This window comes from Sinocyclocheilus anshuiensis, unplaced genomic scaffold (assembly GCF_001515605.1).
Source record: "Sinocyclocheilus anshuiensis isolate Anshui unplaced genomic scaffold, SAMN03320099.WGS_v1.1 scaffold84, whole genome shotgun sequence".
NCBI lineage: Eukaryota > Metazoa > Chordata > Actinopteri > Cypriniformes > Cyprinidae > Sinocyclocheilus > Sinocyclocheilus anshuiensis.
Genome location: NW_015557076.1, coordinates 535,543 through 550,064, shown reverse-complemented (window position 1 = coordinate 550,064; position 14,522 = coordinate 535,543). Strand labels below are relative to the sequence as shown.

The window sequence follows — 14,522 nt, the reverse complement described above, 5'->3', positions numbered from 1 at the left end:
TATATATATATATATATATATATATATATACATACATACATATACATACAAACACACACAAAAGTTTGGGATCAGTAAGATTTTTAATGTTTTTGAAAGTTTAATGTCTTCTGTTCATCAAGGCTGCACTTATTTGATCAGTAATACAAAAAAAACAGTAATAATGTGAAATATTATTGCAATAATGGTTTTCTACTTTAATATACTATTAAATGTATTTTATTGCTGTGATTTTTTTTTTTTTTTTAAGAAATTAATGCTTTTATTCAGCAAGGATGTGTTAAATTGATAATACAAAAGTGATAATAAAGACTTATATTGTTAGAAAAGATTTCTATTTTAAATAAATTCTGTTCTTTTTTAACTTTTAAACCAAAAAAAGCATCACAGGTTCCAAAAAAAAAATATTATGCAGCAAAACTGTTTCTAACATTGATAATAAATCAGCATATGATAATGATTTCTGAAGATCATATGACACTGAAGACTGGAGTAATGATGCTGAAAATTCAGCTCTGCATCACAGGAATAAATTATATTTTAAAACACATTAAAATAGAAAACCATTATTTTAAATGGAAATAATTTTTTACAATATTACCGTTTTTTCTGTATTTCTGATCAAATAAATGCAGCCCTTATGAGCAGAAGAGACTTTTTTAAAAAACATTACAAATCTCACTGACCCCAAACTTTTGAACAGCAGTGTATAAGCACATAAATACAAACACACATATGCAATAATACAATCTGACACATATTTTGCACAGTGTTTAGTGGAAATACGCTAAAAGAAAATGCTTATAGACTGAATGTATCATTTGAAACCCACACAAGGAAGAAGTAACACTTTTGTTAATTGGCCAAGCATGCACGGTAATAATTACAATAACTATATTCACAAAAAGATGAATGTAAAGAGGAGGAGTTTAGCTTTAATGTCGCTCTCACCTGTATATGAAAGACACCTGGCAGAGCCCCAATCCGGCCCTCGATGGACTGAACGCAGGAGCCGCAGGTCATGCCCTTGACCCCGAGGGTCACACGGTCAGCACTCCACGCCATTCCTCTTCTGGAAGGAGAGAGCAAACAACACGGCGTGTAAAACTGATACAGACCCACCAGAGCAAGCATCAGTCACTTCCTTCAGTTTGCATTTTCTTGAACCGCTTTAGACAACAAACAGTGAAACAAAGCTCTGGGCAGTTCTGCAGGACATTAAAACACAAAAGCCAACTCTGAATAACAATTGCATGAATGCAACACAGTTGTTATTTAGGGTGCTTCAAAAATAGCATGGTATTACCAAGATGCAAGACCAAAAGATAGCACTTTTTGCTAGTATTAAACATGACAAAATAAAAAATAAAAAAACAGACTTGACTGTCCTACAAATTAAGCATAACGCAGAGTTTAACTGGTTTTAAACACCTTCTGAACGTTACTGATACATTGGAATTAATTTGAATTAAATTAAAGCTCTTCCAGGAAACAAAATAGCCTACGTAAACGTGACTAAGGCAATGTACACTAAATAAATCAATATTTACACCACAAGCCTGTCTGTACACTTCAACACAAGACATCAAAATGATAACCAAAAAAAAACTCAAGTCGATATTTTATCTTATTGTTTAATCCCTTTTGAATTATTACAGTGGATGACAGGTCTATGAAACAAGAATTATCCATTTGTTTACCATTAGTTAACTGCATTAATCAACATAAACTAACACTAATGTATTTATTAATCTTAGTTCATATTAATTTCAACATTAGTACATTATTCAAATCAAACGTTATTAATATTATTTAATGCACCTGAGCTAACATGAACTAACAATATTTTTTTAATTTAAATAAATTAATTTTATATAATAAATATATAATATAATAAATTATTTTTTGTAATAAATTGTACAATAAATAATAATTTTTTATAATATATAATACATTTTTATAATAATATATAATACATTTATTATATTTTATATAATAAATGTATTATATTTTTTATAATATATAATAAATCAAATATTATAATGTATATTTCATAATATATAATAAATCAAATTGTATAATATATTTTATAATATATAATAAATGTTAATAACTAAATCATACATTTATTATATTTTATAATATATAATATATAATACATTAATTTTTATTAACTTTAATAAATATTAATAATTAACTGTAACAAATGCATTTCTCATTGTTAATGTTAGTTAATGCATTATCCTTGTTATAAAGTGTCACCTGAATAATTAAATATAATTATGATCCGAGCGACATGATAAACACTAATACAGATTAGTGCTCGATAATCACCGCTTGACTATTACAAAAGAGCTAAAAGTTTCATCCGACATACGGCAAGTTATTAATGAAACCAAGCTTTGACATGTCATCAAACGCTATTTACAAAAAAAAAAAATTATTAATAAATTATAAAACTTCTCATTAGCATACGAGGGAAGGCGAGTATTTCAGGCAGATTTAGGGAGATGTGTCGCTCTCTGCACTCAAGCTAACATAAACAACAGACGCGAAGCGCACAAAACAGCACGATTTCTTTACCTTTCATGCGAAGTGAGGATCCAGAGTCACGGGAACAGCGAGTGTGAGCCTCACGGGACGAAGCAGTCACTTGTTAGGGAAGTTTTTCTGTCACTTTCCCGGTGACAGCAGCATTAGCCTGGCTAACACACACTGTCCCTAGTCTCTAACAGCCTCGGGTCCTCACTTCTTTAAAAGCTGCCCGCATCGAGCGACGCACAGACGTGTGTGGAGTCCGCACACAGCAGGAGGAGAGCGCTGTCTCTTCAGAAGTCACGATGGAGATCGATAAATCCATGCGGAATGTTATGGGGTGTACTTTATGCACCTTTTCACACGGACCACAACGCACGTCCTTCCGAGCGCGTTCGAGAACGTCAACAGCCGCTGTAACTGCGCATGCGCGGAGGACGTCGTGGCAGATTCAAGGGTTTCAGTAATGCGTCGCCCTTTAGCTGATTTTATTTTTATATGTGTTTTTATTTGAGCTCAACATCCACACCATTATTCTATACGGGGTTTTTTTTTTTTTTTTTTTTTTTTTTACTTAAACTTGCTCCTGAGAACCAGAAAAAAAAAAAGTTGTGTGAATTTTTATTTTTTTTATGTCATTACATTGGTTGGAGCATAAGAAACAAATGCAGAAAAAGCATTTTTAAAAAACGATATTTTATTCATATTTTATTCTATGTCCTTTTTAGAGGACGCCTAAGTTATTCAAAAATAATAAATAGACATGAAAAGGCATGTATAGGTTTTATTTTTTCATTCACCTATCACTTTTTAGGTTTCAGTCTATTTTTTAACCAAACTTTGTACAAAGATGATTCTCAACTATGTTATGAAAGATATAACAGTATGATCTGATATACTACTGTACTTTATGCAATATGTGCGTAAAATGTCCATAAAGTGATATTCCCATTCTATACAATGTATCTGTACATTGCATCTAATTTGCATATTAATGTGGTGTTGTGGCAAAGCATGATGAAAAAGAAGTGTAATAATGGGAGTAATAACTTGGCAACATTTTCATAAGAATATCTCATATTTCATAGGAATATTGATCTATAATTTCTTCTTGTGTTTCCCCAAAATGCCTGATTAACAGCCGTTTGTCGTCTGCAGAAGACATGTATGAAAATAATTCCCCGTTTCATAACAAAAAGTAATTTTCCGATCTGAAACCCCAGAACATTTTTCTGAGATGTTTATGACAAACAATTTTAAAATTAGTCCGATTTAAATGATAATTACAAAACGTTATCATATTTCCCTAAGAGTGCTAAATTTGATAATTCTGTCAATATCAGTCATATTTAAAGACCAAGGAGAAGGAGTGTTTATGATCAAACCTGTGGCATGTAGAGTCTCAGGGAAAATCACTAACATATAATGTCCTGTACAGAGGACAAAAGTCTATGCCTGGGTCCCAGGAGGATATCAGAACACTGTTTTGTTAGATCTGTTAACAGCGAGTATGGCAAGCTTTTTAATATTTTCAGTGTTACTCGTAGTAACCACATTTTTAGTTCACTTTCATTATGTGTATATGATGCACGTTTCTTTTTTTTGAAAGGGTGTGCCAAGTGATTTTTAATGTGCATTAATACTACATAGGCATACTCTTTCTCACGTGTCAACATCTCTTTGTGCATACTGTGTATTTGTTGTACAGTCACAGTGATTTGCATGCAGTGTGTTTTTGTTTATAGATATAATGGCTAGGGGACAGTCCAGGTTTTTGGTGTCCTGTCCCCAACTGGAGCTTCAAGATGTCGGCTCCTCGTGTTTCAACTGTGTTTTGATCACATCTTAGATTGTCTGATTCGGTCTGATATCCTACAATATCTTGGTGAGCAATCATAGTGATTATTTTCACCAACAGAAGAGGCTGTGAGCGTAACCTGCACTAGCATAGCTGTGCACATAGCTTCTTTGGGGGCCCGTTTCTGCCACTAAAAAATAAATAAAAAAGGTAATTGTGACTTTATATCTCACAATTCTGACTTTTTTTCTCGCAATTGTGAGTTACAAAGTCAGATTTGCGTGATATAAAGTCGCAAATGCATGTGATAAAGTCTTCTTGCAATTCTGGCTTTATAACAAGTGAGTCAGAAGTCAGAAATGTAAACGTAATTGTACTAGTAAGAATTAAATTAGAGCTCTCCCTCATTAAATTGCTGCTAGTAAAAATTAAGTTACATAATGCTGAAAACATTAAAAGATATGGCAAGCCAAATTATCATTCACCCAACATTACTCGTCATAATTGCATTTTTACTAGTAACAATTATTAGAGTTCTATAATCGCAGTTGTTACTTTTAAGAATTAAATTAGAGAGCTCTCTAACTGAATTGTTACTAGTAAAAAAGGCCGTTACTACAAGTAACGCTGAAAACATTAAAAGATATGGCAAGTAAAATTAGCTTTAAATTGGTTGTAATTGCATTTTATTAGTAAGAGTTGAATTAGAGAGCTCTTTAATCGTAACTGTTACTATAAGAATTAAATTAGAGATCTCTCTAACTGAATTGTTATTGGTAAAAAAAACTACAACTATAGTTTATATCACACATAAACTCCATATTACAAACATATTCAGAGGAACAAGTTGTATGAGAACAGATATGCGTCAACACAGTCAGAAACCCGAAGATGAGATTCAGGATGCCAGGTTCTCATGACACTGAGCTGGTGAAAGGCTTAACCAGTGTGACGTTTCTCTTTGACACACTGACCTACTTTCGCTGAGCTATGCAATACTCTAAAAAATATATATTGATATATATGATGTCTATAAGTAAAAACCTAAAAATAAACGTCCATGCGCTTAAAACAGACAGCTTTAACGCAAACACTTCTGATTTGAGGTTCGGGTCGTGAGACATTGACATGGCATCTATTTGCAGGACGTTGTATGCAACAGAGACAGATGCAGTTTGAGCATTTGCAACTGGTAAAACTTCACAGCAAAGCAAATCAGTTTTTTGGGATGGTATGCCTTTCTATGTTGACGAAGAAGCTTGGAGCAAGTGAGTGTGATATTCTACAGCAATATGGTTTCCTCTCTTGTGCAGAATATTGATAAGTTTGTTGCCGAGGTTTGGGTTCTGTATGTACAGTATGTCTGTATATAGGGGCTGTATAAGGTATATAGAGAGAAATAATTGCTTAGAAAACACAGATTTGTGACCAATATGGCATACTGTATTTTAATGTATTGTTTTTTACAGTATTCTTCTAGTAGGCTATTTACAGTAGCCTATATAACCATAAAACGTCTTGCACCATTAGAGAAAATGCTTATATTAGTGAAATTGCTTATGTTGCATCCTTTTCTGATTTAATACTGCAATGCAAAAATTTCATTACAAATTAAATTGTCAGCATAAAAGCTTGGTTTGGGAAATTGTATTATGTATCTGCTTTTAATAACTGCGTGAACTCCAGCTTGATTCGTGAATCATCCAAACAGCATCGTGTGCTTCAGAAATAGCACAGAATCTGAAATATTTCTTCTTCATTCATGCCATTTTAACCTTTCTTTGTTTTTTTTAAATCTAGAAACTTAAGTTGCAACTTTTTTTTGGAATCATATGGAAATAAGTCTCTTCTGCTCACCAAGGCTGCATTTATTTGATCAGAAAATACAGTAAAAACAGTAATATTGTGTAAATATTATTAAAATTTAAAATAAGTTTTCTATGTGAATATATTGTAAAATGTAATTTATTTCTGTGATCAAAGCTGAATTTTCAGCATCATTACTCCAGTCTTCAGTGTCACATGATCTTCAGAAATCATTCTAATATGCTGATGTGGTCTAAATTATTTTCGGGGCCACTGTTGGTTTTTACACTGAACAGGATGAAAAGCGGACGATCAAAGTGTCAGAGCTTCACCCCGTCTGAGGGCAGAAACAAGAGACACAGGAGTGCTACGCCAGCACACGTCCAGACGGGCTCCTCCGCCTCACAGAGACCCACTGAAGAGATGTGGGGCGACCTGCCACACCACGTACGTGGTCCTGCACATATTCCAGTACCTGTCTCTGGTGGACCGGGCTCGAGCCTCTTCTGTGTGTCGCTGGTGGAACGACGTCTTTCACATCCCAGATCTCTGGAGGAGATTTGAGTTTGAGCTAAACCAGCCGGCCACATCGTACCTGAGGTCCACACACCCAGATCTCATCCAGCAGATCATCAAACGACACGCTCAGCACCTGAAGTACGTCAGCTTCAAGGTCGGTTTTAGGAAGTGTGATACTGCCACACCATACACCAAACTAACTAACTAAACTAACCCTAACTCTAACCAGTCATAAGGGTCAATTTTTTGAAATTGAGATTTATACAGCATCTGAAAGCTGGATAAATAAGATTTCCACTGATGTATGGTTTGTTAGGATAGGACAATATTTGGCCGAGATACAACTATTAGAAAATCTGGAATCTGAGTGTGCAAAAAATCTAAATATTGAGAAAATCGCCTTTAAAGTTGTCCAGATGAAGTTCTTAGCAATGCATATTACTAATCAAAATTTTTTGATATATTTACAGTAGGAAATTTACAAAATATCTTCATGGAACATGATCTTTACTTAATGTCCTAATGATTTTTGGCATAAAAGAAAAATCAATAATTTTGACCCATACAATGTATTTTTGGCTATTGCTACAAATATACCCCAGCGACTTAAGACTGCTTTTGTGCTCCAGGGTCACATATGATCTGTGTACAGTGTGTTGAAGTCAAGTCACCTTTATTTCTATAGCGCTTTATACAATACAGATGTGTCAAAGCAGCTTTACAGTATCAAACAGGAAAATATTTAGTGTGTTCCTGGTGAATAAAAGTATTAATTTCTTTAAAATAAAAATTGTACAGTAATGCACTAAGGATCACACTGATCAGTTGTGCCATCACATGATATCGCATGATCAATGCTCAGACTGTTTTAAAACGCTAATGTATGTTGTCAGAAAATATTCTAAATAAATTGTTTTAAAGATCCATCTAATCTTTTCAAATGTTAAAACAAAATAATGTTATACATGTACATTGTATTAAGAAATTAATCACAACTGTAATTTTAAGGGAATAATTCACCCAAAAATTTAAATTCTTTCATCATTTACTCACGCTCAAGCTGTTCCAAACCTGTATTAATTTATTTTATTCTGCTGAACACAACAGAAGATGTTTTGAAGAATGCTGGTACCGAAACAGTTGACGGTAGCCATTGACTTCCATACTATTTTGTTCCATAGTATGGAAGTCAATGGTTACGGTCAACTGTTTGGTTGCCAGCATTCTTCAAAATATCATCTTTTGTGTTCAGCAGAAGAAAGAAACTCATTTGGAACAACCTGAGGGTGAGTAAATGATAATAGAATTTTCATTTTTGAGTGAACTATCCATTTAAAATTATTTCAATAAAAAAACAAAATAAAAAATTAAGGTTAAGTATTTAATATAAATAAATATTTTGAATTTATTTAAATGGAAATTATATATATATCACTTTTGTGGCCAGCGGATTAGACATTAATGGCTGTGTGTTGAGTTATTTTGAGGGGACAGCAAATTTACACTTATACAAGCTGTACACTACTACTTTACATTGTAGCAAAGTGTCATTTCTTCAGTGTTGTCACATGAAAAGATATAATAAAATATTTACAAAAATGTGAGGGTGTACTCACTTCTGTGAGATACTGTATATATATAAATATATATATATATTTTTTTTTTTTCCCCACCATTCAGGTTGACAGCTGCACAGAATCTGCAGAAGCAGCCTGTAACATCCTCTCACAGCTGGTGAACTGCACCATTAAAACAATGGGTCTGATTTCCACAGCACGGCCGAGCTTCATGGACGTGTCCCAGGTACAACAGAAACTTATTCACCCTTAACATACGACACCCACCAGCTGAATATGACATCAAACATCTGTTTTAAACCCTGTCGCTAACATACTAGAATGTCACAGTTGTCAAACGTGGGATTTCTGTGGGATTTCACCCTCCACAAAATCCTGACAGTTTGAAACATGGCAGTATACTATACCAGTATTGAAAGTGACAAGTTGAGGCTTTGTTGTGGCTTACTTAGTCACAAAAGATTTAAAAACAAAGAAAGCTACTGATTTGATGGAGGGAACTTACAGGATTAATCAGACAACAATGTGGCTTCCAGCTGGCTCTACTGTTTGTGTCCTTCTTTCTACTTACTGTCATCACAGGAAGATCTGGATGAGTAAGTCAGTACCCTCACCTGGAGGCTCGATTATCCTTCAGTCGTCCTTTCACTTTGTCTGGTGTACTCTGTTCAGGTCAGGGCCATTTTGTCTAAGGAGGCAAGGGAGGAGGTGCCTCCTCAAAACGTTCAGATGAGGAAATAATCAACCAGAACCAACTGTTCTGCAATAGAGCAGAACAGTTGGTTCTGGAAGTAAAAACTCCATTCATTTTCTCCATAGGGAAACAGATTTTTAACGATAACTTAAAGCTTTAAAGAATGACCTACTGTGAGCTTTGAGGTTGTTAATCAATGGTGTACACCTTTGTTGAAGACATCTGTTCACATTTTTTTTTTAATAATTGTGTTTAACATAGGGATGGGCATATCAATCCTGAAGTATCGATACTGATGCGAGTATCAAAAGTATCGAGATACTCAAATAAAAAATATTGATAGTAAGGATTTTTATTTACCAGTGATTTTGTTTAACAAAAAAAAAAGAATGCGTACAATATGCATTGAATTGGACGAATAACCTATGTTAGCGAATAATTGTGTAGGATCGAACTATTTTCCTGCTCATCTGAACACACGCAAATGTTGCAAGACAGAACCAATCCATCACAGAGAGCGTTATGACAGTGCATTCAAACAGGGCTGCTTTTCCCAAAATTATCATAAGAAAGCATTGATGCTTTTGGGAACGGCAGCCCTGAACAATGCAGAAAAAACATATATGTTTGAGTTATTTCACAATAAATAAACGGAAATTGTAGCCTGCATAGTTTGTCCATTTACATTTATTTAAATTGAACGTTTAAAGTAAATATTGATCATGTTCTATTCTGTAATGTTAGTATAAATCATACACTGTCAGAATAAAAAGGTTGCATTTAATGCGTGCAACAGCCTTTCACTGGCAGTCCCTTATGAAAATGAACCATGGTTTTACTAAAGTGACCGTAGTTCAACTATAGTATTTGTAGATTTCCATGGTTACCACTACAGTAAACATATTTTAACCATGTGTAAACAAAAATATAACCTAATAAGTTGCAATTAAGGCGTATTGAATGTTAAAATGCATTTCAAATATAAAGTCAAGTGGATAGCATTACCCATTTTACTCTTAGTAATTTAATAATTTAATACATTTCATAATTTAAAAGTTCAGTTTAGAAGTATCGTATCGGTATCGATATCGACGATACTGGCCTTTAAAAGTATCGGTATCGTATCGAAAACAAAATAAGTGGTATCGCCCATCCCTAGTTTAACAGCTGAATTTATGGTGAAAAACTACATTACCCATGATGCTCTACAGAGAATTCCACCAATCAGACAGTTGCAGCGAGAAATCATGCAAACCTCTGGGAACACCCACTCCCATGATGCACTGCAACTGACATAATGAGTTTTGTTATGCTTAACTGTTTTATATATTTGCATATTTTGCAATACAAGTAAAATATATTGTTTCAATAGATATAATCAACAACTTTAATAGTTTTCTCTATCGTTTTTATAGTTATCATCATTATTTAATTAGGTCATTTGTGATGCTTCATGGGATTGTAGTTCTTTCTGTCATTAAAGCTGTCAAGTGCACAGTCTTGTACCTTTGTGTTTTTGTCTGATTTTCAAATACTTTTTTGCTTCAAAGTTGTGATTCACCTCGTAGCTGGTTGGCTTGGTTCATGTCTTATAATGCTTTAAAAGGATAGTTCACCCAAAAATTTAAATGTGCTGTTATTTACTCACTCTCAGGCCATCCAAGATGTAGGTGAGTTTTTTTCTTCAGTAGAAGAGCAAAGAAGATTTTTAGCTGAAACCGTGGTCCTTCTGATTCATAAAATGCAAGTCAGCGTCTGGCCGTATTTCAGAGTAAAAAAGCATGTGAACACAAAATGAATCTCTGGCTCCTGACGATATATTGAGGTCTTATGAAGCGAAATGATCAGTCTGTGCAAGAAACTGAACATTATTTACAACATTATTACCTGTAATCCAGAGCCTCAGACAAACGGTCCGGAGTGATGTCTGGTTCATGAGCGAATCATTCTTTTGAACTGGTTCTTTTTGGTGAACTAGTTTAACCAGTTCACAGCAAGTTCAACAAGTTACTCAATCAAAACTCACTTTCAGATGCCTGACAGTCACTCCGACTGGAAATGAGCAGAAATAGCGGCGTATCTGATCCTGTGACGAATGAATCATTCAGCTCTTCAGTTCCTCCAGCAGTCACTGAACTGAGGAAACAGTTTGACTCGGACCGAAGACCGACGAGCCGCTGATATTCACATGCATGAACCGAACACACCAATGAAGGGTGAAATTAAGGTTTTTATGGTTTCTCATTGTTTATGTAAAAAGGTGACCTGATGAAGACTAGTTTATTCACTTTATATGCTTTAGACACGTAAAACATCCACATTTCACGTCATTATTGGGTGCTTTAATAATGTAATTGCACATTACATCATTACATGATTACATTAATAAACTAGTGAATTGAACCATTTCATTGAAACAAACTGTCCGAAATAACCAGTTTGCGGAAAAAAATCAGATTCCCGTTTGTCTGAGGCTCTGGATTACAGGTAATAATGTTGTAAATAATGTTCAGTTTCTTGCACAGACTGATCGTTTCGCTTCATAAGACCTCAGTATATCACCAGGAGCCACTAATTTTGTATTCCTTGATATGCTTTTTTTATTCTCAAAAACTTGCATTTTATGAATCACCAAGGACCACGGTTTCAGCTAAAAATCTTCTGCTGAAGGAAAAAGTCACCTACATCTTGGATGGTCTGAGGGTGAATAAATTAACAGCACATTTTCATTTTTGGGTGAACTGTCCCTTTAAAAAATACTTTTTAAAAATCCTTTACATTATTGTAGTTTTTTGAAGCAGGGTAAAAATGCTTAAACTCAGTTGTGATTTTGTTTTAATAAATAGTATAAGTATTATATTTAAAGATGCGTTTGTGGTTTTATGTTTATAGTTCTGGACTTGTTTGAAAATGAACCAGCATGTCCACAATACAAACAGCAGCATAGCCTCTGAAATAATGAAATAACGCTTGATGTAAAGGGTATGAGGAGCCCGCGGCTCTGACTTTGCCTGTCTTGTCTGCTCTGTTCTCAGTCACACTTTGTCTCGGCTCTGACGGTGGTGTTTGTGAATTCCAAGTCTCTATCCTCTATAAAAATTGATGACACACCGGCTGATGACCCTTCCCTGAAGGTACTGGTCGCCAACAACAGTGACACGCTCAAGCTGCTGAAGATGAGTAGCTGTCCTCATGTGTCTCCTGCAGGTCAGTGCATCACCATCTGAGTCACGCCAGATCTAATATGAATATATGAACTTGGTTTCAAATCAACAAGAAATCCAAATTGACCCGTTTACATTTTAATATATACTCCTGGTCTTATTGTGCATGAGTTTATTCATCTAATATAAGCTAATATAAGTCATGCCACTGAGAAGGTACATAATTTTAAATTCGTACTTGAATGTCTTTTTTTATAAATTATTACACACAGCCTGCAAAATCCCAAATAAACCTATTTATTTTAACTGCAGGCACACTGTATATCATATCATTGTTAGACTGAAGATTATTGTTTGAATGAAAATAAGTAACTTTGCAAGTTACGGCAGTGTGCAAAAAAAGTATTTTAGAGTCTCCTCTCTTTGAAAACTTCTTTGAAAGAATGATAACAAAGGTTTAGTTCTAATGTTTTGACTTTAATGCTTTGAAGTTTATTCAGTGAAAACTTAATATTAATAATGTAATTTCTGTCGACGATAACTTTAATAACCAAAACATTTCTGTGAAAGCTTGTTTCCATCACTGAATCAAAATAAAAAAGGTAATTGCGACTTTTTAACTTTACTTTTTTCCTCAGAATTGTGTGATATAAACTCGCAATTCTAATATTTATTCTCAGAATTGTGTGATATAAACTCGCAATTCTAATATTTCTTCTCAGAATCGTGTGATAATAAACTCGCAATTCTAATATTTCTTCTCAGCATCGTGTGATATAAACTCGCAATTCTAATATCTTCTCAGAATCGTGTGATATAAACTCGCAATTCTAATATTTCTTCTCAGAATCGTGTGATATAAACTCGCAATTCTAATATTTCTTTTCAGAATTGGGTTATAAACTCGCAATTCTAATATTTTTTCTCAGAATTGTGTTATAAACTCGCAATTCTATATTTTTTTCTAAGAATTGTGTTATAAACTCGCAATTCTAATATTTCTTCTCAGAATTGTGTTATAAACTCGCAATTCTAATATTTTTTTCAGAATTGTGATATAAACTCGCAATTCTAATATTTCTTCTCAGAATCGTGTGATATAAACTCGCAATTCTAATATTTTTTTTCAGAATTGTGTTATAAACTCGCAATTCTAATATTTATTCTCAGAATTGTGATATAAACTCGCAATTCTAATATTTTTTTCTCAGAATTGCGAGATATAAATGTGCAATTACAAGTTATAAAGTCAGAATTGCCTGATATAAAGTTGCAATTGTGTTATAAAGTCAGGACTGCAAGATTGTTCCCCCAGAATTGGACTTTATAACTCGGAATTGTGAGTTCATATCATATAAAGAAATCATAATAATAACCCTGCTGCTACTGCACTGCAAAGAAAAATTTTGTTGAGAAGAGTGTAGAGTTTAGTAGAGATGCTATGACATGTTCTTTCCAATATCCAGCGACTACTAAATTGTCCCTAGGAGTAATTTTGATCAAACAATTAAATATCTGTTTTCTGTTGTTATTCCCCACCAATGCCAAAATCAAACCTACACCCTTCATTGTTGAAACTGATTTAATTTGATAGGTAACAGTAATGTCTTACTATTCGAATTTGATTAAATGTAAGAATTTGACAAAAAATGATGCATACATTTAATTCGTTTAGAAAAAAATTGGGCTTATAAAGGTAAAAATGCCCATAAAAGGTAAAAATCCGTTTAAACTAATTAGAAAAGTGAATTTCTGTTACTGCTGCAAACTAACCACCTCACAGAATATGAAGAATATCAAAAGTGTTGGGAGTCAGCTGTACCACGGTACCAGCACTGTAACACACTCAGCACAATATCGGCTAATTATCGCTATCGACAAACTTCCAGAAAATATCTAGATATATGTGACCCTGGAGCACAAAAGCAGTCTTAACTCGCTGGGGTATATTTGTAGCAGTGGCGGGCCGTGCATTTTACACCTAGGCCTTCAGTGGCATCCTACATTAATTAATCCATCTCTTCATACCATCATAATGATGCCACGGCTATAGAAACCATAAATATTACACAGTAATGCAGTATAACAGGGCACTACATAACAGACAGGTATCTTATGTAGCGAGAATGAATGCCATTACTAAAGAAAGAAACCCAATTAACAATTACGCAACACATCATCTGTAGCTGAAGCATTAACCTAACAAAATGACACAAATACAGTCCAACAAAGTAGTTTTGCTTTCACAACGAAACAGCGTCACACACGGCGGCCTAGAGTGAGCGGAGGCCTGGGGCTAGCGTAAGGAACGGCAGGAGGGCTAGAGCAGAGGCCAGGGGCTAGCGTAAGGAACGGAGGCGCGGGCTTGAGAACGGCGCGGCCGGCGATTTCGACGAAGGAGCGTCCGGAAGGAAATGTGACGACCCCGT

The 14,522-nt window shown here is 34.4% G+C and overlaps 1 protein-coding gene and 1 pseudogene across 1 annotated transcript in view; one reads left to right on the top strand and one right to left on the bottom strand.

The window, feature by feature from the left end:
- LOC107676788 (copper-transporting ATPase 1-like) overlaps positions 1 to 2,950 on the bottom strand; it is a 37,037-nt gene extending 34,087 nt beyond the window's left edge. The window contains exons 1-2 of the mRNA XM_016471467.1: positions 2,584 to 2,950; positions 952 to 1,072 (exon numbers count right to left, since the gene is read on the bottom strand). Of these exons, the coding sequence (XP_016326953.1) occupies positions 952 to 1,065 (114 nt within the window). The 5' untranslated portion in view covers positions 1,066 to 1,072; positions 2,584 to 2,950. The remainder of the gene's footprint in view (positions 1 to 951; positions 1,073 to 2,583) is intronic.
- A 2,616-nt stretch (positions 2,951 to 5,566) lies between these two features.
- LOC107676781 (F-box/LRR-repeat protein 3-like) overlaps positions 5,567 to 14,522 on the top strand; it is a 10,790-nt pseudogene continuing 1,834 nt past the window's right edge.